General features: G+C 35.3%; 2 protein-coding genes across 5 annotated transcripts in view; both read right to left on the bottom strand.

The window, feature by feature from the left end:
* PGGT1B (protein geranylgeranyltransferase type I subunit beta) overlaps window positions 1-1,455 on the bottom strand; it is a 40,665-nt gene extending 39,210 nt beyond the window's left edge. Inside the window, exon 1 of one of the 2 annotated variants that reach the window (XM_011358248.2) lies at window positions 1,271-1,424. In XM_011358248.2, the coding sequence (XP_011356550.1) occupies window positions 1,271-1,410 (140 nt within the window). In that variant the 5' untranslated portion in view covers window positions 1,411-1,424. Of the gene's footprint in view, window positions 1-1,270 lie in introns of both variants that reach the window. The other variant, XM_023529556.1, reaches the window with a different exon arrangement.
* Window positions 1,456-1,902: 447 nt separating this feature from the next.
* Window positions 1,903-25,276, bottom strand: CCDC112 (coiled-coil domain containing 112). Of its 3 annotated transcripts, none has more exons than XM_011358250.2 (10): window positions 25,015-25,276; window positions 19,292-19,413; window positions 15,845-15,966; window positions 13,154-13,243; window positions 11,350-11,425; window positions 10,707-10,959; window positions 7,225-7,635; window positions 5,808-5,903; window positions 4,966-5,084; window positions 1,903-4,791 (listed from the first exon to the last, which is right to left on the bottom strand). In XM_011358250.2, the coding sequence occupies exons 1-10, from the start codon at window positions 25,135-25,137 to the stop codon at window positions 4,761-4,763; spliced, it is 1,443 nt and encodes a 480-aa protein (XP_011356552.1). In that variant the 5' UTR covers window positions 25,138-25,276; the 3' UTR covers window positions 1,903-4,760. The 3 variants fall into 3 exon arrangements, with proteins under 3 accessions (XP_011356552.1, XP_011356551.1, XP_023385323.1); XM_011358249.2 differs by having other exon boundaries at window positions 10,569-10,959; window positions 25,015-25,137; XM_023529555.1 differs by lacking the exon at window positions 5,808-5,903 and having other exon boundaries at window positions 10,569-10,959.
* Between the last annotated feature and the right edge of the window lie 1,520 nt (window positions 25,277-26,796).

The raw sequence follows: 26,796 nt of genomic DNA on the forward strand, positions 1-26,796 counted from the left end.
ATAAAATTTCAGGTGGTGATTGGAGGTGGTCTCTTTTGGAAAGGGTGATTAGGGAAGGCATCTCCAAAGAAATCTGGATTAGGTAGGTACCTGCCTTTCTACACGTTTCCACAAACCCTACACTAATATAGCATAAAACTCTACTGTAACTGTTTGCCTTATTCAGCTGTACTCCAGCACTTATCATAATAATTCTTGAACAAGTATGCAGAAGTCATCTATAAAGCTTCCAAAACTAACCCAGTCATGTAGTGTTCAAAATACACTGGAAACTCAGAGTTCAGAAATGCGGAGAGAGATCAGAGCAAAACCAATCTGCTCTCTCTTTCCATCCAGTCCGACGCAGCTTTGGAGCCTCAATTCAAAACACAGCAAATGCAGAGCAAAGATCGCCTTTTCCTCACGTTCTTCTCATCCCCAGATTTTTACTCTGAATGACTAATTCAGTTTCTTAGCCTCTGCCAGATCACGCTCGTCGGCCTACTCCAGTTTACAAGGTTATTGCAAATATACTTTAACAGGCTACTTTACGAACAGCACCTCTTTGGCCAATCTTCTATTATTAGATTTACAGTTCCTGGAAAGTTAATTTCTCTAGAGGATCTCTCCCGCTCCTACACAGCAAACACCACACAGGTATTCAATTAAGAGTTAATGAGTCTACACCTGAAACTAATATAATGTATGTCAACTCTAAATGAAAAAGTTATTTAAAAAAGAGTTAATGAGTCATATATACGGTAACGGAAGGAAACAGACTTTTGGTGTTAAGCACGCAACAGCGTATACAGATAGTGAATTTATAACGTTGTGCACCTGGAATCTGTATGTCATTAACCAATGTTACCTCAATTTAAAAAAGTTAATTAGGAAAAAAAGCACAGGAGAGGCTATGTATCTAAAATTCGATGATAAATGCTTTGTCTTTTCTCTTTTATACTCGCAAGTAATCAGGCCAAGTGACTCACTGGTTTTGGAAGAGGGAATAAAATGTGGCTCAGAGTTGACAAGAAAAATGGTTGGGAAGTGAAAAAGGCGGACACTGGAAGATTCCAAAAGCCCTAGATTTACAGCTCCCTCACACTCTCCCGCCGTAATTCAGAGAAATGAGTGTGACCACAGGCCTCTTTGAAAGCGGAGGCACCGGGCAGTGCCAAGTGGGCGGCGGCGCAGCCCCGTGCGGGCGCCCAGTTAGCCGTCAGGCTCCGCGGCGCCTTTCCGCTGGGGCCCTGAGCCCAGGCCGGCCCTGTTAACTGTGGCCACAAGTTACCTGCTGGTCTCGAGCGAAGAATAGCGCTCCGGCAAGACCTGGAGGCAGCGCTGGAAGAACCGCACGTGCCGGTCCCGCAGGAAATCCAGCCGTTCTCCCTCACCGGTCCCAGCCTGCCGCTCGTCCTCCGTGGCCGCCATGCTGCTACGGAAGCAACGTCGGCTGTGACCCGGAAGCAATTGTCGAGCAAAGCAAAGAATCCCTGAAGAGTGAAACCGTAGGACGGGGGCGCGTGCGCCCACCACAGTCCGACCCAGTCGGTGACTTAAATTACTGCGCACAGTCAACGGAAAAATTTAAGCAACATTTTCTCTCTCCTGTTTCTCCCTAAGTAGCGCACGACCCAACTTTTTCTAATCTTAAGCATCAAAGGTTTGCAAATAACTTGCAAGTCTTGTAAAATTCAGCCTACAAATCCACAAATCTCTCCAGAACTTTTATCCTCGTCCGTGGGAGGAAGCGCAAGGTCAACAGCTTCAAGGTCGCTTTGAGAAAATCGAGGCCCTAAACAACTTGAGGATGTATATATGAAAACAGGAATAAGCCAATTTAAATTTGCCAACAGACTCATTTTTGGAAGGCCAAAATTTACAGCTGAACGGATAAGGCAACGAAACCTAGAAATCAAGCCATTGAGATAAACAAATGTTTATTAAATAATTATTGACACTATAAAAGTTCAGAGACATTCCTAGTCCCTTCTAGAATATCAGAAATTTTAAATATATCTCTCAATGCAATATACACACAACATATATCCATATGTATGTGACTCTTTGCATCATTTTCTTTAACAATTCTAAAACATTTCCCTCTTTGCTTGAGTCAGTGTGTCATGCTGCATCACTGTTGCATCAATCTGCAACAGCAAACAAGCTCAACATATTCTCCAACTACCCATATACTAAAAAATGAAATAACATGCTTTTAGCTACTTTTCAAAAGAAGGGAATTCAGTTCCCTTTAAAAATTCATGAAGTCTTGGGGGGAAAAAATCCACCCAAGGATCAGGCCTGAACTAGGTTCCTTATAATTATGAGCTAACAGAAGTTTGGGTATAATTTTAATTAACGGCTTACTTAGAAAATGTATTTCTTAAAAAATGTACTGTTGGGGCTGGAGTTATCTTACACTTATTCAACAACCCAAAGTGCCTTGCATAATTTTAGGTACTAGTAACTACTTATTCACAGGTTTTCCTGCATGCCTTTGAACAAATACCACATTAACAAATGGCCAGTGCTTCCTTACAAATAAAGAGGCCACAATCCTTGCCCTTCAGGTACACAGTCTAGTAGTTTATTACAATTAAGATTCTCTCTCCCCCCACCCCACTCACACAAATGTCTGAAGATGTTCAAAGTATAGTACCACACACACTTACTAGAATTAACTATGTGCACTCTATATATGCTCAAAAAGACAGTACTATTCAACTTGGCCCTTAGAGTGAAGCCAAATATTCTTCTGATTCTTAGCTCAAGAACCAGCAATATGTTCCAAATATGGAGGAAATATTTCTATGGTGGACTCATTGAAATAATACATTTCTAGGTAAGTAAAAGGCTTTCATGAGTGATTCTGATCATACAAGGTTTTTGACATATTCATGACAGACTCTAACCCCACATAAAATGCACTCTACATTATTAGTTAAGAAGACTAGATCAAGTCTTCAAAGTGTGGTAATAAAAGAGCACCCATATCTGAATATTATTCAGCTACTAAATGATAATGTTTGAATTACACAGAAAGACAGGAAAATGTGTAATGTTAAGTGATTACAGTAACTAAAATATACTCTCTGACTACAGCTATTTTAAAATATGTAGGTATATTTTTGAAAAAGTTACCCTGGGGTGGTGGAATTATGGGTACTTTATAACATTTTTTAGTGTTTCTTCCTAAATTTCTTATTAATATACTTTTTAAACCAGTATAATAAATTTTTATTTGACATCTTCTCCATGAGCTTGTAACTGAAGACACTTTATATTGTTTATCTATATACTTTATTATAAAGGGTCCATATAATAAATTCCTCATTTATTTTAGATTCAGTTAGAACCGGTTTCTTCAAAGAAACTTCTACACTTTCTTTTATTAAAAAACAAAACCAAAAAGAAAACAAAAAATGTCATAAGAATCACATTGCCCAGTTTGCTTACCTTAAAGGAAATTGAAAGCTGCATTTATGTGCAAAAAAGAGCAACATATTAGTAAGCAACACTTAAGAGACCCTTACTTTCCTGTATTTTATAGCTGTTCAGTTGTTTTTAAATCCCCTTGCCCTGTTCTATATTTTATTTCTAAACTGCCTCAAATCATTTTTTAAAATTATAGAGAACGAGTACTACAAATAAAATGGGCATTCCTAATTAAGGATGTATTGTTACTTCTATTTTGCACCAATAACTGTGTAATTAGAATTCAGTTTCCTTTGTAAGTTATCTACACTGAATAATAACTGTCAAATAAGAAAAGGTTTTGACTACTACTCATAGTAAATTTCTGAGTCATCTGACTTAAATGTATCAAGTTATAATTAAAGATACTCTAAGATAAAAGCCATAAGAAACAAGTTTCCTATATTTAATATGTATATGGTAACTTTCCTATAAGATGAGAACTAATTAAAGTTAGGAACTAAGATTTTATAATATGAAAAGTTGAGTTGTTAAATTGTTACATTGTGTTTTCATGTACAAATGTTTGGAAATTTTAAAATTAACTCTTTAGCCAAATATTTTGAGGCAAACAGAAGCAGAGAAGAAAACTGCACCAGCCAGGAAGATGTGAAAGACACAAAGATTTTATAAATGTGTAAAGTCCAGAAAGGCTGAAGGAAAATTTGGAAAAGCTAAAGGAAACTGAAAAATTTATATCAATAGTACAAATAATAGGTTATATATGAGGTGTGAGGCAAATTTTTAAATTAAATATTCTTTATATAAAACAAAGCATGCTTCAAACAAATAGAAAACATTACACAAAAATGTAGTAACTGACAAACTACCGATTTGGTAAGCTTTGAAAAAAGTACTAACTTTTTTTTATAACTCAAAAAAGAAAAGCTTTACATTTTTGTTACTCAAGCTAATTTACTTCCAAGATATAAATGTACAAAATTTTGGTTTGAAAATGTCACTCTGTGATTGTCCCAATTTATTTTTCAATGCCATAACAAAAACAAAATATCTTTAAATATTCTGAGCATTTAAGTGAAATTCTATTTGTAACATAAACTTATCTAAAAAATTTTACATCAATAGGCCAGCATACACAATAAATACCTTCTCAGCATAAACAGGAAATACTAATGACAATACCAAATGGAACTTAGCATCTGTCAATTCACATACAACACGATACTCAATCTGATTAGGCTAGTGATATTTAAAGAACGTGATTAGTCACTCTGTCCTGTTATAACTGAATATGCTAACATTTTCATCAACTGAATATTAATTTCATTATCTCACATTCTTTTCTAAACTCCTTGTCTCCAGGTTGGAATAGCCCTAAGGAAAAGAAGAGAAGAGCAAATATAAATACATGTGAGATTTTTTTAAAAGCCTACCTGATTAAATGTTAACTTCGAAAATGTGTATAAATTTGCTTTCTCAACTTTTTACTGTAAAATATACATACATAAACATGCAGTTATTAAATTACCCATTCAAACTCCTTTTTACCTATGTGGGATATGTAAAAGTGGTCCAGAGCCTGAAGGCCCTATCTTTTTGGTCCGTTCTTCCCAACCTTTGGTAGGTTTGTAAAGCCTAGAGGGATCTCTGCTAACATTGTTTTCAACCTGTAATCAGAATTAAAATGAGTGCCAGTTAATTTAATGAACTATTAAGTTTGTACTTGTAAGATCCTTAGTAACAGAAGTTTTAAGAAAAATATTTAATGTTAACTAAAAAATAAAATTGTTAATAACCTCTTTAGCAAACTTCTAATTGTGCTCATATAGCTAAAATAAAATTTGGACTGCATCAATCTATTAATAAATTGTTAATTTATTTTTCTACTTCAAATATTTTATTATATTTCTATTGTCTTATTTTTTTTTTCAATTCTGAGGGAAATGTGATGCAGCAAAGTATGTTGGTGGCATAGCCAGACAATAAATTTAGGATAAATAACCACCAGTAAATTCTTTGTTTCATCCACGAGAGTCACCAACATCTTTAGCTATGAGGATCACCACTGAGATTAAGCAATGCTCATAGCTGCCATCAATCTAAAATAGAGGCTCAGATAGAAAGAATGAAGAAAAGAACAGAGTAGCAAGAGAGAATTAATTTAGGGTGTAAGAAAATGAGGTGCTTATCAAGTGAAATGGCAGAAATCAAACAATAGTTGCTTAAATTTTACTAAGCTATGCATGTAATATGCAAATAAATAGGTATGAAATTGAAGGAGATGATACAGAAATGAAGCTGGATATAAAGAAAACAGATTTTATGTTTGCTTTCTTACAAATCAAGAAATTAGAATAACAATAAAAATAATTAATCCCCGTACGGAGTACCTTTTCTTTTAATTTTGCCAGTCTCCTTTGTTTATCTGCCTTTTCATCCTCTTTTGACTGTCTATCAAGAATTTTCAATTCAAGTTTATATAAATCCTAAAAAACATATACCGACCCAAAAAAAAAAAAATGATAACATTAAGAAAGTAAAATCGACTACATTTGTTTCAAAGTTTAGTTGCTTTGAAGTACAATTAAATTACCTTAAATATCAATACTCCTTCAGTATTGACCTTTTCTAACAAAGAGATTTATTTTCTCTGAATATAAACATAATACATGCACATCCCATCTGAATCACTTTCTTTTAGGTGTCTTTTATGGTTCAGTCTAAAACTCCTTTTTAATATGTAAGTTAAGTCCATTTTCACTTATCAATACAGATATGTCTGGTTTTAAATCTCTTTTTTTGTTTGACAGGTTTTCTTTTTTCTTCATCTTTTATTATGTGGTGTGCTTACTTTTTTAGAGATTAGGCATTTTGTTATTTAGGGAAATTTTCTTAAACAGCCTAAAAGAAATTCCACTATTAATGTGTTTGTCTATTTTTTTGTACTTCCCTTGTTTTTTGCTTTATCAGTATTATTGCTATGCATTTTGATGCATATAACATTCCATAATAGTTATAGTCATAACAGTTTGTACCCTTTTCACTTAAAAGTACACTTCCTTGTCTTTTTAAATACTCTTTGGACTGAATTCCACTTTATTGGATAATAATATGGCAATCTCTTTGACTAGCATTTTTCTTGTATATATAATTAAAATCAATTATAATCCTATCTCTCAGCAATAGCTTTGATTCCTTTAAGTATCCTTTGAGTATCTACAATGTACAGCGTACAGAGATGAACAAAAAGACAAAACTTCTGCCTTCATGGAGCTTATACTATGGTAGGGAGATGGACAGTGAACAAGTAAGCAAATCACCTATGGAGAAAGCCAGTTTGGCAGAGAAGACAGAGACATTCATGGCCTGGCCTGTGTGGCTACCTTACCAGCCTTGCCTCCTGCTGGTTCCCATCTTCCATTTGATGCTCTAAGAATACCGACGTGTTTATAGCTTCCCCCACAAACCACAGTTGCACTCCTCCAACTGTCATTTATGCTCTTCCCTCTGCTTAGGGTCTTCTCTTTGCTTCCCCTTCTCCTTTAGGACTCAACTATCACCTTCTCTCTGACACTCATAACTTTGGTAAGCTTCCCTCTCTGCATATCCACCTCCTAAAGTTCTCTGCCCACACCTTAATCACCACACTATTTACCACTTTATACTGAAATTTCCTACTTGTAGATCTTTGGCTTGCTCATTTGGTAGGTACAATCCCAGATATAACCAGCACTCAACTTTTGCTGAACTGGAAGTAATACCTCTATGTTTAGCACTGAAAAATTATTTGAAAATATATTTACTCACTCTTTCTTGAAATCTAGAAATTTCATCAGCAGCAGTCTTCCTTTTTTCTGCCTTTTCTGCTTTTTCCCTTATTTCCTTTTCAAGTCTTAAAAATTCTTCTTGTTCTTTCTTCTGCTGGGTATAGTTTTCTAGTAGTAATTTTAATTTAAACTGGCGTTGGCGCTCTTTCTGCTGCTTTTTCTCTTTCTCTTCCTCTTCTTTTAACTGGGAAGCATATTTCATTGACATTTCTATGCTTTTCTGTTTTTTCCAAGCTTCAACTGCCAATTTCTGCTTCTGTCTTTGTTCTTTTTGCTTTTGATTATCTTCTGGTTTGTTATTAAAAAGCACAGATATGGTCTCTGCCTTTTCCTTTAACTTGAAAATTTCCTCCTTTTTTTGCTGCTTTTTAGTTTTCCAATTCTGAATTGACTGATTTTTAAAAAAACAGCAAGAGAAAAGTATTTTTAATAACCAAAATACAACCTCAAATCCATCTTCCTATAAAGAGTACTGATGGCAGGATGCTAGTTGTTTAGGTTTTCAAGGGTTTTTTATTTTTATTTTTTAACCACTGCAATTTTTTTCTACTCTCTTTAAAAAAATTAATGCCTTTTAAAACCCCAGATAATCATTTATTCTTTTGGCCTTCCTCGTCCTCTCTTAATTTCCAGGTTTCACAAGGGCTGCGCCTCATTCGTTTCTGTTCATGGAAATATCCTTTTCCTCTCACATGTCATATCTGTTTCCAAATCTTCTTTCTAGGCTCAGAACTCTTTCTGAGTAACCTTCCTCTGGTCAAATATCAGAAGACTTAAAAGTGAGGTGGTTGACACCATGGGCTCTGAAGCCAGGCTATTTAGGACCAAATCATATGCCATTTACTAGATGTGACCTTGGACAAGTCACTAAAGTTCTGTCTTCGTTTTGCTCATCCGTAAAAGTGGTAGGTAACACCTCTGGAACAAGGTTTCTGTAAAGATTAAATGAGTCAGTGCCTGGCATGTAGTGCTACTTAAGTGTAAAAAAAATAAAAAAATAAAAAATAGCGAAACAGCTCTATAGCTTTATATAGGGTATGTAAAGATAATTAAAAACTCTAGCAGCCTTCTCCATGTCATAAAGGATATAGCCACTGAATTACTTTCCCCTCAAGTCAGGAAACTATTTTCTCATCTTTCCTCATGGTGTATGATTCATTCATTCAATAAATCCCTATGTGTATGTACAATATGCAAGGCAATGTGACAGGAACCACAGATTATTAAAACAATACCAAATGCCAACTGACAGTGCTACTCAATGTGCTAGTTCACAGATGAAGGATTCATGCCAGAATGTAAATCAATGCACTGCCTCCTTCAATGAGAACGTTTTCTATGAAAAATAAGTCAACTGAACTAAACAGCATGCTTACTGGGTAGCTGATTCTGGTGCAATCACTTTACTTCACTGAAGACCAGTCAGTAATAGTTTGCAAACTAACATCCAGTCCATGGTCCAAGTTTGAGTAGCATTGTATAAATACTAGAATATATTCTAGTGTGTATATCTAGAATATATTCTAGAATATATTATGATGTGCCATATCACATCATAATAAAGGTATAAACAAAGTGGTAGTGAAATTCTAGGGACTACTTATGTTTGAGTGGGCAAGAAGGAAGCATCATCTGACCTGGGCAGATTTTGACAGGCTAGGATTGAGGAGGAAAGAATGGAGCTTCCAGAAAGTGAAAATAAGATAAGCAAGGATACTCAGGACATAAATTTCAGGGCATGTATGAAAATAAGTATCTTCATTTAGGATAACACAGAACATATTAACAGAAGTAGGAAAGAAAAATGGTAAATCTCCTACTCAGCATCTTAAACTCAGTAGATTTGAAACTACATTCCTTATGCTTCCCCCCAAACTTCCTTCTTCTCCTCTACATGTCCCACTTTAGTAAATGGCACCTCCACTTTCATAACTCCTCATACCTTACCAACCTTATATTCAATTCATCATCAAATATCAGGAAACAGTGGTTGGGAACAGGAGTTAGCTAGAATTAAGGTACTTTAACTTTATTACAAGAGGCACTGTATCCGTTCTTTACTAGAGAGGTAGTTTTCAAAATTTAGCTTGCAATAGAATAACCAAAAGGACTTGTTAAAACACAGATTACTGGGCCTCATCCCCAGAGTGTGGATTAGTTCTCAGGTTGGGGCGTGGTAAATTCTACCAAGTTCCCAGATGATGCTAATTTTGCTGGTCCACGGACCTCTTTGCTGGTTTAGGGACCCCATGTTTTCAGTATTCTTGAAAAAAGCCCAAATCATTCCTAACAGCTCGTTATTTTGAGTTTTTAAAAATGACTTACGTTTCAAAAAATTTTCTTCAAATCTCAAATTTCAATCTTCCTACATTTAAATTATTTTGGAGGGATGAAATAATATTGCCTCTAAAAATTTAGACTAAACATGGTATCAATATTTATTTAATGCTCCTTAGGTATGTCATCTATTGAACAGTCATACTTCTGTTGTTAAATCAAGCAAGATGAAGTTTACTATAGCCAAAGTCTACAAAAAAGTGACTCAGACTTACTATCTAAACCCATGGTTCTCAACAATGGGTGACTTTTGCTCTCCAGGGGCCATTTGGCAATGTCTGGAGCCATTTTTGATAATCAGAACTAAGGAGGTGTTATAGCATCTAGTGGGTGGAGGCCAGGGAATCTGCTAACCATCCTACAATGCACATGACGGCCCTCACAGCAAAGAATTGCCCAGCTCAAATAGTCAACTATACCAAAGTTGAAAAGTCCTAATCTAAACCAAAGCCAGGGAAATACTTTGTGAAAATGGAACTTTTTAGATATTTGCTACACTTAAGAGTTACTCTTTTCTCTGGGGTAGCCAAAATTGTGAGTCTTTTAAAATAAGCAGTGGAGCTGAAGTTCCAAATCTCAACAAAACTTTTAAATGGCAAAGAATTTTTTCTACTGCCTCTTATTTTCTACTAAATACAACGTGGCCTTTGTGGTAAATGCCTTTTATCAAAAGACTGATGAGATCTGGATTTTCCACATTTCTGGTGGATATAGAGGGTTTTGCCCACAATCAGAAATTTTCTGGCCCACTGTATTATTTCTTGGGGTAGAAATGTTGGCTTTGAAAAAGTCCAACTGTAGTTCATTAGTTAAATTTACTTAACTTCTCAATGCCTGTTTCACCTTCTATAAGATGAGGGTGGGGTGGGAAACAACAATATACCTCATGGTGTTGTTGTAAAGTTAATAATATACATAAAAGAGTTTAGCATAGTGCCTGGAACACAGAAATATACAACTAATAACAGCTATTTTAATTACTATTACCTCTCTTTTTCTTTCTTCTAGGGCCAGAAATTTTTGATACCATTTCTCATGCTGTAGAACTTCATCCTGTGTTCTTCCAGGAAGGTGTTCTAGAACTTCTCCCATAAATGTTGATTTCCCTTTATGTTTGTTTCTCACCTTTACAAAGTTCTGGTGATCATAATCATCCCAGCCCCCTTGTCGCCCTCCTGTTTGCTGAAGGAATTTTTCAAAATCTACGACTTCTTCTGGAAGAGTACTTGGAGTTACTTTGTCTATAGGTACTTTGCTTGACATTGCTCTAAAAGCTTTCTCTGTTTCTGAATTACCCAAAGCCCATGTGTCAATTTTTCTTGATATGGCACTCAACTCATTATTAGTTGATTTCTCTTCTTTAGTAAGCTCTTCATATCTAAAATTTCAAAAATAAAGTTTGAATAAGATACAAACCAATCTATATTAATCTGTTATTTTTTCCTCAAATTTAATTACTGCTCTTTTCATGTCATCTTCACCACTTATTATTAATATTTATAAATCTATGTCTTAAAAGAGTTTCCTCAGAGAATAAAACAATCTTTCAAATTCTTACTTGAGATTTTACATTGTGCAAATATAAATGAAAAGTCACTTTAAACATGAAAAGCAATCTAAAAGTTAAAACAAAAGAAGAGAGATGTTTTACTGCTTTTGCGTAGGACTAATATTAAATACATAAAAAATGGTTTGTATACAACAACTTAGTGGAGTTATTAAAAAATAAAAGTCAATAATTTTATATGAAAATCAGTTTAAAACATACATCAACCTCTGCTCTTCCTTAAAAGTGTTAATTGCATTTTCAATTTCTTCCATCATTTCTCTGAGCTTTTCAACAACTAAAAAAAAAGAAAAAATTATGTTATGTATGTATGTTATATTCAGTATGACGAAGAATAAAATATTAAGGGAAAAAGGGACTGTTCCCTTAATTTAAAAACATTTCTTAGCCTAAAGGATAAGGAAAATGTGCTTTTAAAAGCTAATTTTTATGACTACAATTTTTTTTTCTGATTAGGGACTCTTTTTCCTATGCATACATATCATTAAATATCATTATTGCTTACAAAAAAAGGTTTCACACTATACATTCTATTTTATGACTTGCAGTTCTTATTTAACCAAATGTTATGGTTAACTTTGTCAATATATATATGGCTACCTCATTCTTTTTATAGCTACATGTTATTTCATTATCTAAATCTACTCTAATTCATTCAAGTAATTCTCCAATTGATGAACCTTTAAATAGATGCAGTGCTGTAGTAAACATATTTGCATATCCTGTTTTGCATGCTGAAATATTTTTACAGGATAATTGATAAAACTTGAAATGAAAAGTATGCCCACTTTACAGTATGCTAGACACCATCGCATTGTTTTTCAAAGAGGCTCTGCCAAATTAGTTCTTGAGAGTGCCCCTTCCTATGTACTTTTAGCCATGTCCAAAATGAGAGGCAAACACTTAAGATTGATTTAATTGACATTTTTTGTGATAATAAGCCCAAGCACTTTTCTCTTATGTTTTGTATTTCTTTTGCTATAACGTACACTTTATAATCTTCGTCTTTTTTTCTATTAGGTTGCCTTTGTTGTTCCAATTTGTAGGCACTTCTTATATATTATGGATATTAGTTTTTTAAATAATATATATATTGCTAATGTTTTCCTAATTTGTCTTTTGACTTTGCTTATGGGTTTTTTTTTTAAGTAGTCAATTTTGCCCACTTTTTTCTTTATGGTTTGTCATTCTTATAAACTATAATACAATTATAAAAATATTAACCCATGTCTCTTCTAGTATTTTTATAGTTTCATGAATTAATTTAATAAATAATTGTAATATTCACATATGCCATTTTTTTAGTGCTTGTGATGTTATAATCACTGCACAAATGCTTTATGCACATTGTCTCACTTCGTCCCCACAACAACCCAATGAGTTAGGTGCTATGATTATCTATATTTTAGAACTGAGGAAATAAAAGCTCAGAGAGATCAGTAACTTGCTATCACATAACTGATAGATCAAAGATGTGACCCAACATGTGTCTGACTCTTAAGTCCATACATCTTGAGCACTTCACAATACTGCTTTGATCCTTCAGGAATGAATGATACAATTTTTTTTCCCCCCACAAGTACTATCTAACCATTTCTTTAGGTATTCAAAATGCTTCTGAAAGACAATTATTTCGAAAAGCAAATGACGGGAAAAGCATTAGGCTAAGAATCAGGAAATCAGTCTTTTTTTCCTCTTCATTAGCTGAATCTGAATTTTTCCATACCATAGATTCTCCATCTTATAAATGACATTGATACCTGTTCTGCCTACTTCATAATTTGTCAGGTTTGATAGCATTTTAAAGATTAAAAAAACTACATAAGTACCAGATAGTACAATTCTCCAATGTATCTCTATCAACCTCTGTCTGATAAAGTAGTGCTTAGCTCCATTAATACTAAATAAAAAATTTTATAAAAGTTCTTATTAGAAAAATATAAATTTTTCTAATGAACAACAGAAAATACTTATATTAAAGAATATAAAATCTAAATGTACTTACAGTCAAGTGTAGGCTTCACATCTTTTAACTGATACTGAAGTTTCTTTACATTGTTATGTATTTTGGCCAATTGTTGCTGGATTTTTGCTCCTGTAAGGAAGAAGTACATACTTTAAAATAATTCTACGACAAATGCATTTACAGTTCAGGATCTACACTTAAGACTGATCACCATCACTTAGTAAAAGATAGCCAAGAGCAATTTAAAAATGAACAAAAGGTAGTTATAAGTGTCAAAACTGCCCAAACATTTTAAGTACACCTGCTCTAAATAAAGCATCTCTCAATTTCCTCTAGTATTTAAAAGCACAATGGGTTAAATCTCACTATAACCTCTGCCAAGAAAATGTCTCTCCTTTTTACTCTGTGAAGACTGAGTTTTAAATACATGGATTAGTAGCTTAGGTTTAACCATGTTTGGTTCTTCAGCAGTTTTTTCTTTTCTTCTTAATTTGTTATAATTTGTGGAAACAGAATTTGAAATAGATCTTAACTCTTGTTGGAATATTAAAACTGTCTAGCCAATATTAATTCTATGAATATTGACAGACTTCTAATGAGAATTAACTTCATCTAAACACATCCTCTAAGATGGGGCCCCGTGATACCTACTGGTGTCAGTGTCATGGCCTTAGGTGAAGAGGTGCCTTAGGTACCATTTAGTGATACATATGCTATAGGATGCCATGCTCTTCCAAAGGACCAGCCTGAAAATGTTAGGCTCACAATGAAGGCCTGAAAAACAGGATTGTCTCAAAGACATTTTCAGATGTTCTATATCAGCAGCAGAAAGACTGGATTCTTTCATATTTTTTTTTCTGAAGCAATAATCTTACTTTAACATTTATTTAAATTATTAGGTTAACATATTTACATTCACACATATGTATTTGTATAATATATTTAATAGCAATATTATTTTATCATCTTTGGGTACTTTATTTATGCCTCATTCTTTTCTTCTTGCAACTCTTTCACAAATGAGCATGAAGCACCAAATAGCTATATCCAAAAGTCCTTAAAAACAAATTTTATTAAAAAGTTTACCTACAGGCCTAGAGCCAGTGTTAATATTCAAAACAAATGTAAAATATGTATACATGACTTTGGGTTGTTCTTTCTTTTATTAAAATTCAAGAGTGTCAGAAAAGCGGAAAATTTATCCAATGTATTTTATAGGTTCTGAAACACTGTTGGAGCGTTAGATCAAGAAACTTCTCTAGTAAAGTTAAGTAATTAGGAAAGTGTTTTTTGTTGTTTTCTTTTTGCCATAGTTTAATCAGCTACAGCGAAACCACTATAGGGAAAGTGATTTTTTAATTTATTCATTTGGAACAGCCACTCTGTATAAGCAAACCATTTAAGTTCAACTTTACACAAATGCAGGCTACAACTGAGTTATATTTGAGGTAAGAAAAAGGTTATTTATGACTTCTGAGCTGTAATATGGGAAGGGAAAACTTCTATATTCTTATACCAAGACAATGCATTCCATCCTCTCCTACATAAGAAAAATGTAAAGTATGAATAAAGAGAGTCAAAAGTGTAGAACAAAAGAAATAAAAAGATAAAAATAAAGTTGCCTTAAAAAAGAAAATATCAAGTAACTTAAAATGCAGAGAATGTCGACACTCTACTTAATGGCATGATCGAGAGACAGAAAGATCAGCCTCCCAGTAGACTGTAAAAGAACTGTGGGAAATTAAGATGTATTAAACTATGTTTACATTTCTCTATGAATCAAAGAGGAGGTCTGAAATTTGGTTTTTATATTAGTTACTGTCATCATTCAAACGGAAAAGGGAGAATGATTCTTGCCATTATCTAACAAAAGATGACTTTTTAAAATAGTGGAATCTTATATTCTGAAAGAGAAAACTTACTAAGAATTTCTTTTAATTGGCTATGAGGGATTACCATAAGAAGTATAACCTCTATATAAGTCAGTATTTTATAAAGCTTAGTTGGTTGATAACCACTAGTCAGTCTTTCTCTAAGCAATCCTTAGTAGTTTTTTTTTATTATAATGTAAGAATTTTTCTAGATATAAAATCTACTCTACAATGAAACAAGGTATTCTTGTAGAATTCTTTATTAAGGCCAACATTTAGTACACTATTAACAATGGCTGATAGTCACAGCAAACAGTAAAACATTTTCTGTACAAGCTATAAGACACTTCCCCCTTCTCCCCAGGAAGGCATTTTCTTATATGGCATCTCAGGGGATGCACTGGACAGCTCCCCTGAGGTGGAAATAGTAGATTTCATATCATGGAAAAGTAACCTCAGGTTTAAGAGATTATGTAACCTGATCACTTCATACTACTCCAAAGTATAGGTTCTGAATCTGTTGATGTTTACTTAGCCCAGGTCTCAGTGAACTACAACAGGGTAATGAGCTAAGATCAGACAGCACAGAAAATTTTAATAACATTAACTGGGTTGTCAAGCAAAAAACAAAACCCTCTTTTTCCTATTAAATTGGAAGAAATACACATAGAAAACAATCCAGTTAGAATCACTAAATAGTGACCTGAAAAAATAAATACATATCCCTAAAAGATATTCATTACTAACTAGAAAGTAATGTGATAGAAAATGTAACAGTCAAAACACAAACACAAAGCACAGGGCAAAACTACAACTTTATATCACTCAATAGTTTTTGTTCATCATGAACTCAACTTACTTTCTGTTTTCCTGCTGTTAATCAATTTATTTTCCAATTCTTCCAGCATACTATGCTCGATTCTGAAGTCACTTTTTTGGTTGTAGAAATGACTGTGTTTATCTTTTTCCATGTTAATAACTCTTTAGGAAAAGAAACAAATGATATAAATATGACTTAAATATATTTTTAATTGTTTAAAATATGAAGACACTCAAAATAATCATTATTTTTGGATTAATTCATCAAAGGAGTCAAAATATAGTTACTTGGATAATAAGGCTAAGAAGTCAAAACAGTAGTTAGAAAAGCACTAAGTTCAATTAAAATCACAAGAAATTTGAATTGTTATTTAAATTATAAAATGTTAATTTAAGAAAATGCAGTCATAGACTTGCTTTCAAAATACATAAACTTTTGGCTATTGAATCCAACTCAATCTCATTGTGGTCTGAAAATGGCCACCATGCTGATGGCTGCTTTCAATAGGAGATATTGTTAACTTTGTAACCTGAAGCAAGATATTTAACCTTTGCTAGTATGAACCTCCTCAATGCTAAAATGTGAATAATAACAGGGCCGTGATTAACACTATATTAGATAATACATATAAGGGATTTTTAACAGTAAAAATGTACTATGGACATGCAATTAATGTTATTAATTAAACTAAAAATTTAAAAGGCAAACAATCTATGAAGACAGAAATTTTAGTACATTTAAGAGATATTGCCTACATTTACTTCAGAGCTTCTTTGGATTTAGTCCATCTACCAATAAGAAGATCTAATGTTAGTTTAAATCCTGGAGTAAAACAAAACAAATACTGTAGTATCAAGAAAGAAGGCTTTTTTGGTTGTTTTCTCTCTCCCAGAATGTAGAATATGAATAATTCTCCTCTAATCCTGGATTTAAGGAGTGGTGCAGTGTCTCTGGCCAGTGACTTAATTTCATACAACCTGCGAGGCAACTGTATAAGGCAGAATTCCCAATCCTTTTCACTTTGGCACACAGAGAGAAAAATCTGTTATTTATAAGGCATACTGGGAAAAACAGATGAGACTGCTCCAGGCCTACCTGGCTGCCCCAAAGGCTGAGGGGATCATCACTTAGCACTTGTGTTTGGGAGAGGAAGCAATGGACAGAACAGAAATGTCAAATAAATTTCAATCTGAAGGTTAACACTAATGAATTGAGGGTGGCTACTAGAGTCCTGTGCTGAGGACTAGGAAGCCTACCTAGGTGTGGTTAGTGGGGAAAACTACTTTGAATAAATAGAAATTTCTAGCATAGATAAAGAATATGCTATGATAGTAAGTTAGTTATGTTTTACCATTCCTGGATTAGATCCATTAACTTATAAAGACATTCAAAATGTAATAATGGAAACAAATTGCCAAATACATGAAAAGATGCTCAACCTCACTCACAGTAAGAGAAGTGGAAATTAAAACTACACCACGGTAACACTGTACACCTATCAGACTGGCAATTTGTCCCATTTGCAAATTCATATACCTTTAACAGCATTTTTATTTCTAGGAATTTTTCCTAAAGATACATTCACACACGTATGCAAAATGATACAGACCTAATCCTAATTAACTGTAGCACTGTTTGTATTCTATGTACCGATAGGGAAAGTTCTCCAAGATCCACTCTTTTTATAAGATTTTATATGAAAATGTTAATCATACCCAAAAGTAGAGAATGGCAAATTGACTCCTCTCATATACCCTCAAATGATATAACCCTCATATCACTCTGACTCAACAATTTTACCTCTTTTTCTTCTCTTGGTTCATCCGTCTTCCTTTCTTTTCTTTTCTCTCTCTCTCTTTTTTTTTTTTGCTTAAGTATTCTAAAGTAAATTCACTACATTATGTAATTTCACTCCAACATACTTTGGTGTGCCTCTCCAGAGATTATGGATATCTGACTTACATAACTATAGTTATGTCATTATCATGCCTGACAAGATCAATAATTCTTTGGTATCTAAGATATATGTTTAAGTTAAAAAAAAAATAAAAACAATAAAACAAGATCCAGAACAGTGTGTACATTTATATGAGAGAAAATCTGAATATGTATTTTTATTTCCTTATTAGCACAGATTATAAAATATCTGTGGTAGGATACATAAGAAATCAAAAATAGTGGCTGTCTGAGAAGAGAGGAAGTGGGTGGCTGGGGTCACGGGTGAAACAGAGACTTTCCTCTGTGTACTCTTTAATTTGTATTGATTTTTGAACCATGTGAATATATTACTTATTCTGAAAACAGAATTATATATAAATTGTGGGTTTTTCCTTTTGATTTCAATGAGAATTGTTGGATAGAAACACTCCAATGGATTTTTCTAAAACTCTTTCAATGAGTTTTTCCAAAACCTTGTAACAGATGCAGAAAGCCTGATAAGAGCTGCTAAACTAACACATACTGGTAGAAAAGGTATCTATACTGGCATAATGTACTGGTTTGCTATGTATACAGACATTAACTGCTTGTGGATTACTTTATCTAGAGAGAAACATAAACTCAAAACCCTAACCTAGAGTCCAATTCTTATCTAAGGTAATGCATTTTGAAAATCAAAGGGAAAAAACTGTTTTTTCTCAAATTCTAAGGATTAAAAATATATGAATGCAGTGAGATTTCAATCTCTCAAAGCTACAGTATGGTATAACTTTGAAACTCAAACAGTATACTTTTTTACTGGTAGAATTTCTAAACAACTGCCACTAATTCTGGTCGAGACCACTTCTTACAAAAGGCTCCATTTCTCTTGGTTCTTCAGCAAATTGATACAGTATAAATTCAAGGCAGTGTTTTGATAAAGCTCTCAACTATAGGGTAGGGTTGGCTGCTCTGAGTTTCTTTTATCATTCCTCACGATATTTATCATATCATCGTGCTGTTGACAACTTTGAACATTTGATAAAGACCACTGGTTATTTAAAGAAAAAATACATACACACTATAAATTAAAAGTTCTCAATTAATCTAGTCATAGTGTGCAGGATGGATCCGAAAGGGGCAGAGACTATGGGAGATAGACCAATTAAAAGACCACTTTGAAAAAAATAACTCAAGAGTACAGACTGTTCATTAATCACTCACTCAAATATATTTACCAAGTGCTTACCTTGATAAGTGAAAATGTATTGAGTCTATTATTTGATATATGAGATCTAAAGAAGTAACTGTTTTGTTTCCCTTGAAGTATACTGTGACAAAATGGTCAAAGTAAATAAATAAAATTTAAATAACTCTACTTAAAATTATATTAAATAGTCTATTACCATTTGCCTATCTCATACTTCCCCATCTTTATTTAATATTTGAAAGGCTAGTGACTAAAATTTTATAACTTACTGTAGAAATAGGATGATATGGAATTAACTTTACACTGTTCAGAAAAAAATGACTAATAATCTTATTTAAAGATAATGTTCTCATACTTACTGATTTTTAAATTTTTCTGCTGTGCGTATAAATTCTGCTTTCTTAGTCCGACTAACTTTCTGCTTCCAGTTTTGGAGCTGAAAAGAACGAATTCCACCTGAAGTACCAAAACAGCCATCATTCTGCATAAAAAAAAACACACACACACAAAAATAAATTTATCCTCAATAATAAAAATGGTAAGAGATAAACGTGGAATTTTTTTCAGAGATAAAAAATGCCAATAATGGAGATTCTTATCCATTCATCCATCAATGGACACCTAGGTTGCTTCCATACCTTGGCTATTGTAAATAATGCTACAGTGAATGTGAGAGTGCGTATATCTTCCAAGTTAGTGTTTTTGTTTTCTTCAGATAAATACCCGTAAGTGGAATTGCTGAATCATATGGTAGTTCTTTTAATTTTTTGAAGCACCTCCATACTATTTTCCATAGTGACTGCACAAATTTACATTCCCAACAGTGCACAAGGGTTCCCTTTTCTCTACATCCTCACCAACACTTGTTACTTATTGTCTCTTTGACAATAGCCATTCTAACAGGTGTGAAGTAATATCTCAATGTGGTTTAGATTTCCATTTCCCTTGATTATTGATGTTATGCAACTTTTCATGTACCTGTTGGCCATCTGTATGCCTTCTCTGAAAAAATGTCTATTTGGTTCCTCTGCCCATTTTTTAATCATATTGGGTTTTTTGTTGTTGTTGTTGTTGTTTTTTTTGCTATTGAGTTGTACAAGTTCTTTATATATTTTTGGTATTAACCTCTTATCAGATATATGATTTGCAAATATTTTCTCCCATTCAGTAGGTTGCCTTTTCATTTTATTAATGGGTTCCTTTGCTGTGCAGCAGCTTGAGTTTGATGTAGTCGCCATCATTTTTAGAGAATAATTTGCTGGACATAGAATTCTTGGTTGACAGTTCCTTTCTTTCAGCATTTTGACATCAGCCCACTGCCTTCTGGAGTCCAAGGTTTCTGATGAGAAATCACCTGTTATATGTTGACTGCATCTCTGCTGATGGTTTCAAGATTTTTTGTTTTTGTCTCTCTACAGTTTGATTATGATGAGTCTAGGTATAGATCTCTCTGAGTTTATTCTACTTGGAGTTTATTGAGTTCCAACAGAATATACGTTAACATTTTCCATCAAATTTTCAGCCATTATTTCTTCAATTATTTCCTCTTCCCCTCTGCTCTCTTCTCCTTCTGAGATGCTATTGTACATGATGATTGATGGTGTCTCACAGGTCTCTGAGGCTCTGTTCATTTTTCTTCATTCTTTTTTTCCTTCTGTTCTTCAGTCTGGATAATCTAAACTGATCTATGTTCAAGTTTATTGCTTCTTTCATCTGCCAGCTCAAATTTAGAGCTGAGTCACTCTAGAGAATTTTTCATTTGAATTACTGTACTTTTTAACTCCAGAATTTCTATTTAATTTTGTTAAAATTTTTATCTTTATAGATATTTTCTATTTGGTGAAACATCATTCTCACACTTTATTTTAGTCTGTAGAAATGGTTTCCTTTAGTTTTTGAATATATTTAAAATAGCTGATTTAAAGTCTTTGCCTATTATGCCCAACACCTAGTCTTCCTTAGAGGCAGTTTCTTTTTACTACCTTTAAAAAAATTTCTCCTGTGTGTGGACTGCACTTTCTTAATTTCTTTTTATATCTATTTTTTGTTGTTGTTGTTAAAACTGAGTAATCTACGTAATATAATGTGGCAACTCTGAAAATGCGATTCTTTCCCTCCAAGGCTTCTTGTTGTTGCTGTTTGTTTAGTCATTATCCTGAACTAATCTGGCAAAGTCTATTTTCTTTGAGTGGCACTGAATTCTCTGCTTAGTTGTTAGATAATAATTGGTTGGTCAGAGATTCTCTTAGATATCTTGAACCAGTAAGTCTTCTAGTCTTTGCTGAGGGGCTCTATGTGCACTCTGGAGCATGCCTTCGATACCTAGGTAAGCGGTTTACAACTCTACCTTAGCCTTCACTTCCTACTTGCACAAAGTTTCTAGGTCAGACAACGATAAGATCTTAGGACTTTCTAGGTCTTCTTTGGTATATTAGTTTCCTGTTGCTAATAAAACAAACATATCACAAATCAATTTACAACAAACTTAGTGCCTTAAACAACACAAATTCTGGAGATCAAGTCAAAATAAAGATGTTGGCAGGACTGCATTCTTTTTGAAGGCTTTAGAGGAGAAGCCACTTCCTTACCTTTTTTTCAGCTTTTAGAGGCCACATTCATTCCTTGACTCATGGCCCCTTCTTCATATCACTTTACTCTCTTGCTTCCATCATTGCATCTCCTACCATTGGTTCTGATCTTCCTAATTCTCTTTTATAAGGACCTTTGTGAATACATTGGCCCACCCAAATAATCTAGGATAATTTCCCCATTTTAAGACTCTTAATTTAATCACATTGGCAAAGTCCGTTTTATCATGTAAGGGCAAATACTCACAGGCGCTGGAGATTAGGATGTGACTATCCCTAGTGGGGGGAGGTACACATTCTTCATTCTACTACACTTAGACAAACATACAGCCCTATGTATGTGTGTGATCTAGAGGAAATCTATTTTGAGAAATCATTGAAAGTAAGAGAATGAAAATAGTAATTTCTGAAGGACTACTCCAGGCAGCCAATTGTCATAAAATATAGGCTATCACAGGGAGCTCACTAGAAACAAAACAAACAGTCCTATTCTGGTATGAAATTAGGATATACACTAGTGTGATACTGTCAGAGATACTTAAAAAAAAAAAAAAAGCCATAATTCAACAGCTAAAATGATCAAAAGGAGAATGGCACTTGAAAAGACAAAGAGATTTGCAGTCTTCAGGCTTGAAAAGCAATGGCTGATAAGGATTATGAACAAATAATATACAAATAGTAAAAAGCATAGATAGGGTACATTATTACTTCAAAGATAGTAACTTCAAAATAATTTAAGGGAACTGTTATGGATTGGATTATGTTCCCCCCAAATTTGTAATAGTGAAGCCCTAACTTCCTTCGTGACTATATTTGGAGATAGGACATTTAAGGAGGCAATTAGGTTAAATGAGGTCACAAGGATGGGGTCCTAATCCAATGGGACTGGTGTCCTAATAAGAAGAGGAAGAGACACAAGTGACTCTTTCTCTTTCTCTACATATGTACAGAGGAAAGCCCATTGAGGACACAGCAAGAAGGTGGCTGTACACAAGCTAAGAAAGGAGGTCTCACCAGAAACCAACTCTGACATTACCTTGATTTGAACTTCTCAGCTTACAAAAGTGTAAAAAAATAAATTTCTGTTATTTAAGCCACCTAATCTGCGTTATTTTGTTATGGAGGCTCTAGAAGACTAAAACAGATGTTTTGGCAGACATCTCTAACATCATGAGGTTGTCATCGGAAAAATTATCTCTTCTCAAGAGCACAGCTGGTTTCACTGTTAGAGTCTATAGGAATATTCATTCAAGTAATCATATGACAAATATTCAAGTTCAATGTTAGAGTATAGAATTTGAATGCATAGATGTGTATGTGTGTGGTATGTTGGGGGAACAGAAAGATGGATAACACATAGTTAAACTTCTTTAAAAAATCGCAATATGGTACAGGAAAGATTCTGATTCCTTTTTTAAAAACCCAACACCCCTGAGGAATTCTACCCCATTACATGTCAACTATGAGGCTCTTCCTTCCCAAAAGTGGTGAGAGGGTCTAAAGCAGGATGTCTCAACCTCAGCACAATAATATTTGAACCAGATAACTTTTTGTTGTGGGGGGCTGCTCTTTGGCCTCTACCCACTAGATACCACTGGTATACTCTATCTCCCAGCCTCACACAGTCGTGAAAACAAAAATGTCTCCAGACATTGCTAAATGTCAGAGACTGATATAATATTTAAAATATTCCAAACCTGGGGAAGGAAAACCTCTGAGAATCACCATAGTGGAGTGATAAAAGTGTGCATCAATAACAATATTAGGCGACTTGTGAGAAATGCATGGTTATAAGAATTTAAAGAAGAAAAAATTTTGAACTAGAGTAAGCCAGAAATGTTTCATGAAGAAAGCCAGTAGACGGTGAAACCACTAGGGTCATACATTTAAAAAATATTTTAAAATGTTTAAAAGTATTCTACATATTCTGTATTTTAATATATTTTATACTTTTTTTCTGAGACATTTGGGCCAGAGTTAGAATAATAAAGAGAATTACAAAAGATATGTGAGAAATTTGCCTGAGGTGGAATTTCCTGAATTTGTATGAGACACTGTATTTCTTTAGAGGAATTAAAAAATGGAACCTGCCCTTAGCTCACAACAGCATTCCTTCAGGTTTGGACTGATCTACAAATATTTAGTGAGCATCTACTACGTTCCAGGACTACATAGGCACAGTTCTTGGTACTGAGAATAAAAGAGCTAATAAAACTTCCAAAAGCTTCTACCCTCATAGAATTTACATATTACATATTTTATACCTATTTTTTATTGTCTTTTTCCACCCACCACCTACCCCTGGGGTAACAAGTGCTATGGATAAAAGGAGACAAGGTGTGTTGGGTAAGGGGATTCAGTCTGGGGAGGTCATGGGAAGAATCACTGAGCTGATGACATTTGAACAAAGATATCTGAAGGCAGTGACAGTGCTAACCATGGAGAAGAGCATTCTGAGCAGAGGGAACAGCAATTACAAAGCTCATGAGGTAGGATAGTGCTTGGCATGTCTGGGGGATCACCAAGAAGCCAGAATAGCTACAGCAGACTCAGAGCAGGACACTGCTGAAGAGGTGACAGGCAGGTGGTGGGGTCAGCTCATAGGCTCTGGAGACCATGGAAAGGATGTTGGCTTTTACTCTGAGTGAGGTAAAAAATCACTTGGAGTGTCATTACTGGACTGAATAACCCTGGCTGCTCAGAATAATTTAGGAAGACAAGAGTGGAAGAAGAGAAACCAATTAGGAAAGCCAGGGGAGAAATGATGGTGTGGGCAAGGGTAGTAGCACTGGAAGTGGTAAGGAGTGGGATTCTGGATTTATTCTTAAGGTAGAACAGAGGAATTGCCCGTGCTTTAGGTGTGGGCTATGACAGAATGAGGAGTCAAGGATCCTTGGCCTGAGCAACTGGATCCACCAATTCTTTAAGGGATTTTCTAGTCGTAACTGTGGAGAAAGGAGTCCCAAAAGGATCTTTGGACCATATCTGCCTCGGACCATCCCATATTCGATTCCTCCTTGTGTTCCCAAGGCAGATACAATAATAGAGCAGCCACCAATTAATTACTCGGTGCTGAATCTCTCTCCAACCAAGCATTGTATTAGGGGCTTGCTTCCCAATCTCCATAGCTCGGGAAGGTTCATGCTATCAGTTCCAATATTTTTAGGGAAGAAACCGAGTCACCGAGAGGATAAGTAGGTTACTATCAGAAACTAGGAAACGGCAAAGCCAGGGTTTTCCATCCAGGTGGTCCTCGATTCTGAAACTACACGGAAGTGGCTCTGTAAAAGCAGTTAAATGCACAAACGAACAAAGCGCAACGCCCGGCGTGAGCCAGGCCCGGAGCAAAGGGAGGCTGACTCCGCGCCTCCCGGGGCCGCGCTGCAGAGACACCTGTTCGGCGAGGGCCGAGGGGCCCCGTCCCGCCTCCGCGGCCTGCAGCCCCCGCGGGCCCACGCCCACCACCAGACGGGCTCCGGCCCTCCTCGATTTACCTGTTGCGGCACGGGCGCTGCTCCCACGCCGGTCCCTGTGGCCGCGCCCGGCCCCGCCCCCGCCACAGCCCCGGCTACCGCGGTGGCCGCCGCCGCCACCACCACCGTCGTCAGGGCGGCCATCTTTCCTCGCCAGCCGCTCCAGCCGCAGCGACCACCGCGGCCTGGGCTTGCGGGCGCTGGGAGCGGCTAGCTCTGCACACAGTTCCCTGCGCGGCCAGGCTCCGTGGGTCTGCAGGGCCGGGCGTGGATGCGGGGCGGGGCCGGGGCTCGGGGCGGGGCGGGGCGGGGCGCGGGGCGGGGCCGGAGTGAGGAGCCGGTTGCCAGCGGGGTCGAAGATCAGGGCGGGGCCGGGCGAGGGCGCAGGCAGAGCAGCGGGTCTGCGTGGCTCTGCTCTCCCGCGGGTTTGTATACTTTTTCCAGTGCACATATCTATTCTTATTCGGCAGAATCTTTCTACATCTTATCCGTTTTGTCCTCAAACCTCCAAGAAAATTGTCTTTCATTCTCATACTTAAATACATTCGTGTCACATAGAAATAGCTATAATATCTATCTCTATATTTTACATAATAGAACTTCTTTTTAGGTTCTACTAAGTGCTGGTGAAACAGACTAAATGAAAAAGCATTATTGATGGGCTTGAACAATGAACTATATTTTACTTTTCAAAGAAACAAAACGGAGCATGCCCCACTCTATCAGATACCAGAGACAGGAGTGCCATAGTTGCACTCCTAGAACTTGAGGTTTGTCTTTAACTTCTTATGTATTTGCATTTCTTCTTACTTACACTGAAAGTTTTGGTTCCTTAGAATATCAACATATTACTTATTTTTCTTGCAACAATTACGTAGTTCAAACTACAGTTCTAATATCACCACTAATAGTCAACCTACTAAGCAACATTTAAGACCATTTTGCAGTTCTTTTCGTCCTTAGAATGTCCCGGACAGGAGGATATCCAGTCTGAGTGTTGTGTTAAAAGTTTTCTGAAATTTGTCTTTTCTCTCTGTGATTATAGAATCAATTTGTATACAGTTGGGTTCTTTTGATTGTATTTGTGTTCTTTTTTTTTTCCTTTTGGTTTACTTTTTTAAAAAATATAAATTGTGTAATAAAGTCAAAATTATGTGACAAGGTATATTTAAAGAAGTCTCACTTCCAAACACATGCTCTCTGTACCATTTCAGCTTATCCTCTATGTGTAACCATTTTTATGAAGTTCTGGCTTGTTCCTATTGCAAAAAAATGATATAGATATCTATATCATTTTTTCTTTCTTTCTTTCTTTCTTTCTTTCTTTCTTTCTTTCTTTCTTTCTTTCTTTCTTTCTTTCTTTCTTCTTTTTTTTTTTTACAAAGACATGTAGCAATTGTATTAGCTTCCTAGGGATGCCATAAGAAAGTATCACAAACCGAGTGGTTTATAACAGTAGAAATTTATTCCTTCACAGTTCAGGAGGCCAGAGGTCCAAAATCAAGGTGGCAGCAGGGTTGATTCTTTCTTGGGGGCTCAAAGGAAGAATCTGTTCCATGCTTCTCTCCTTGCTTCTTGTGGTTGCTGGCAACCAGTGGTGTCCCTTGGCTTGTGAAAGCATTGCTCCAGCCTTTGCCTCCACCTTTGCATGGCCTAGTTACTCCCCTGTGTGTTCATGTCTCTGTTCAAATTTTCCTCTTCTTGTAAGGACATCAGTCATTGGATTAGGGTCCACCCTAATCCAGTATGACCTTATCTTAACTTGATTACATCTACAAAGACCTTATTTCCAAATAAGATCAC

Source organism: Pteropus vampyrus, unplaced genomic scaffold, assembly GCF_000151845.1.
Source record: "Pteropus vampyrus isolate Shadow unplaced genomic scaffold, Pvam_2.0 Scaffold39, whole genome shotgun sequence".
Taxonomy (NCBI): domain Eukaryota; kingdom Metazoa; phylum Chordata; class Mammalia; order Chiroptera; family Pteropodidae; genus Pteropus; species Pteropus vampyrus.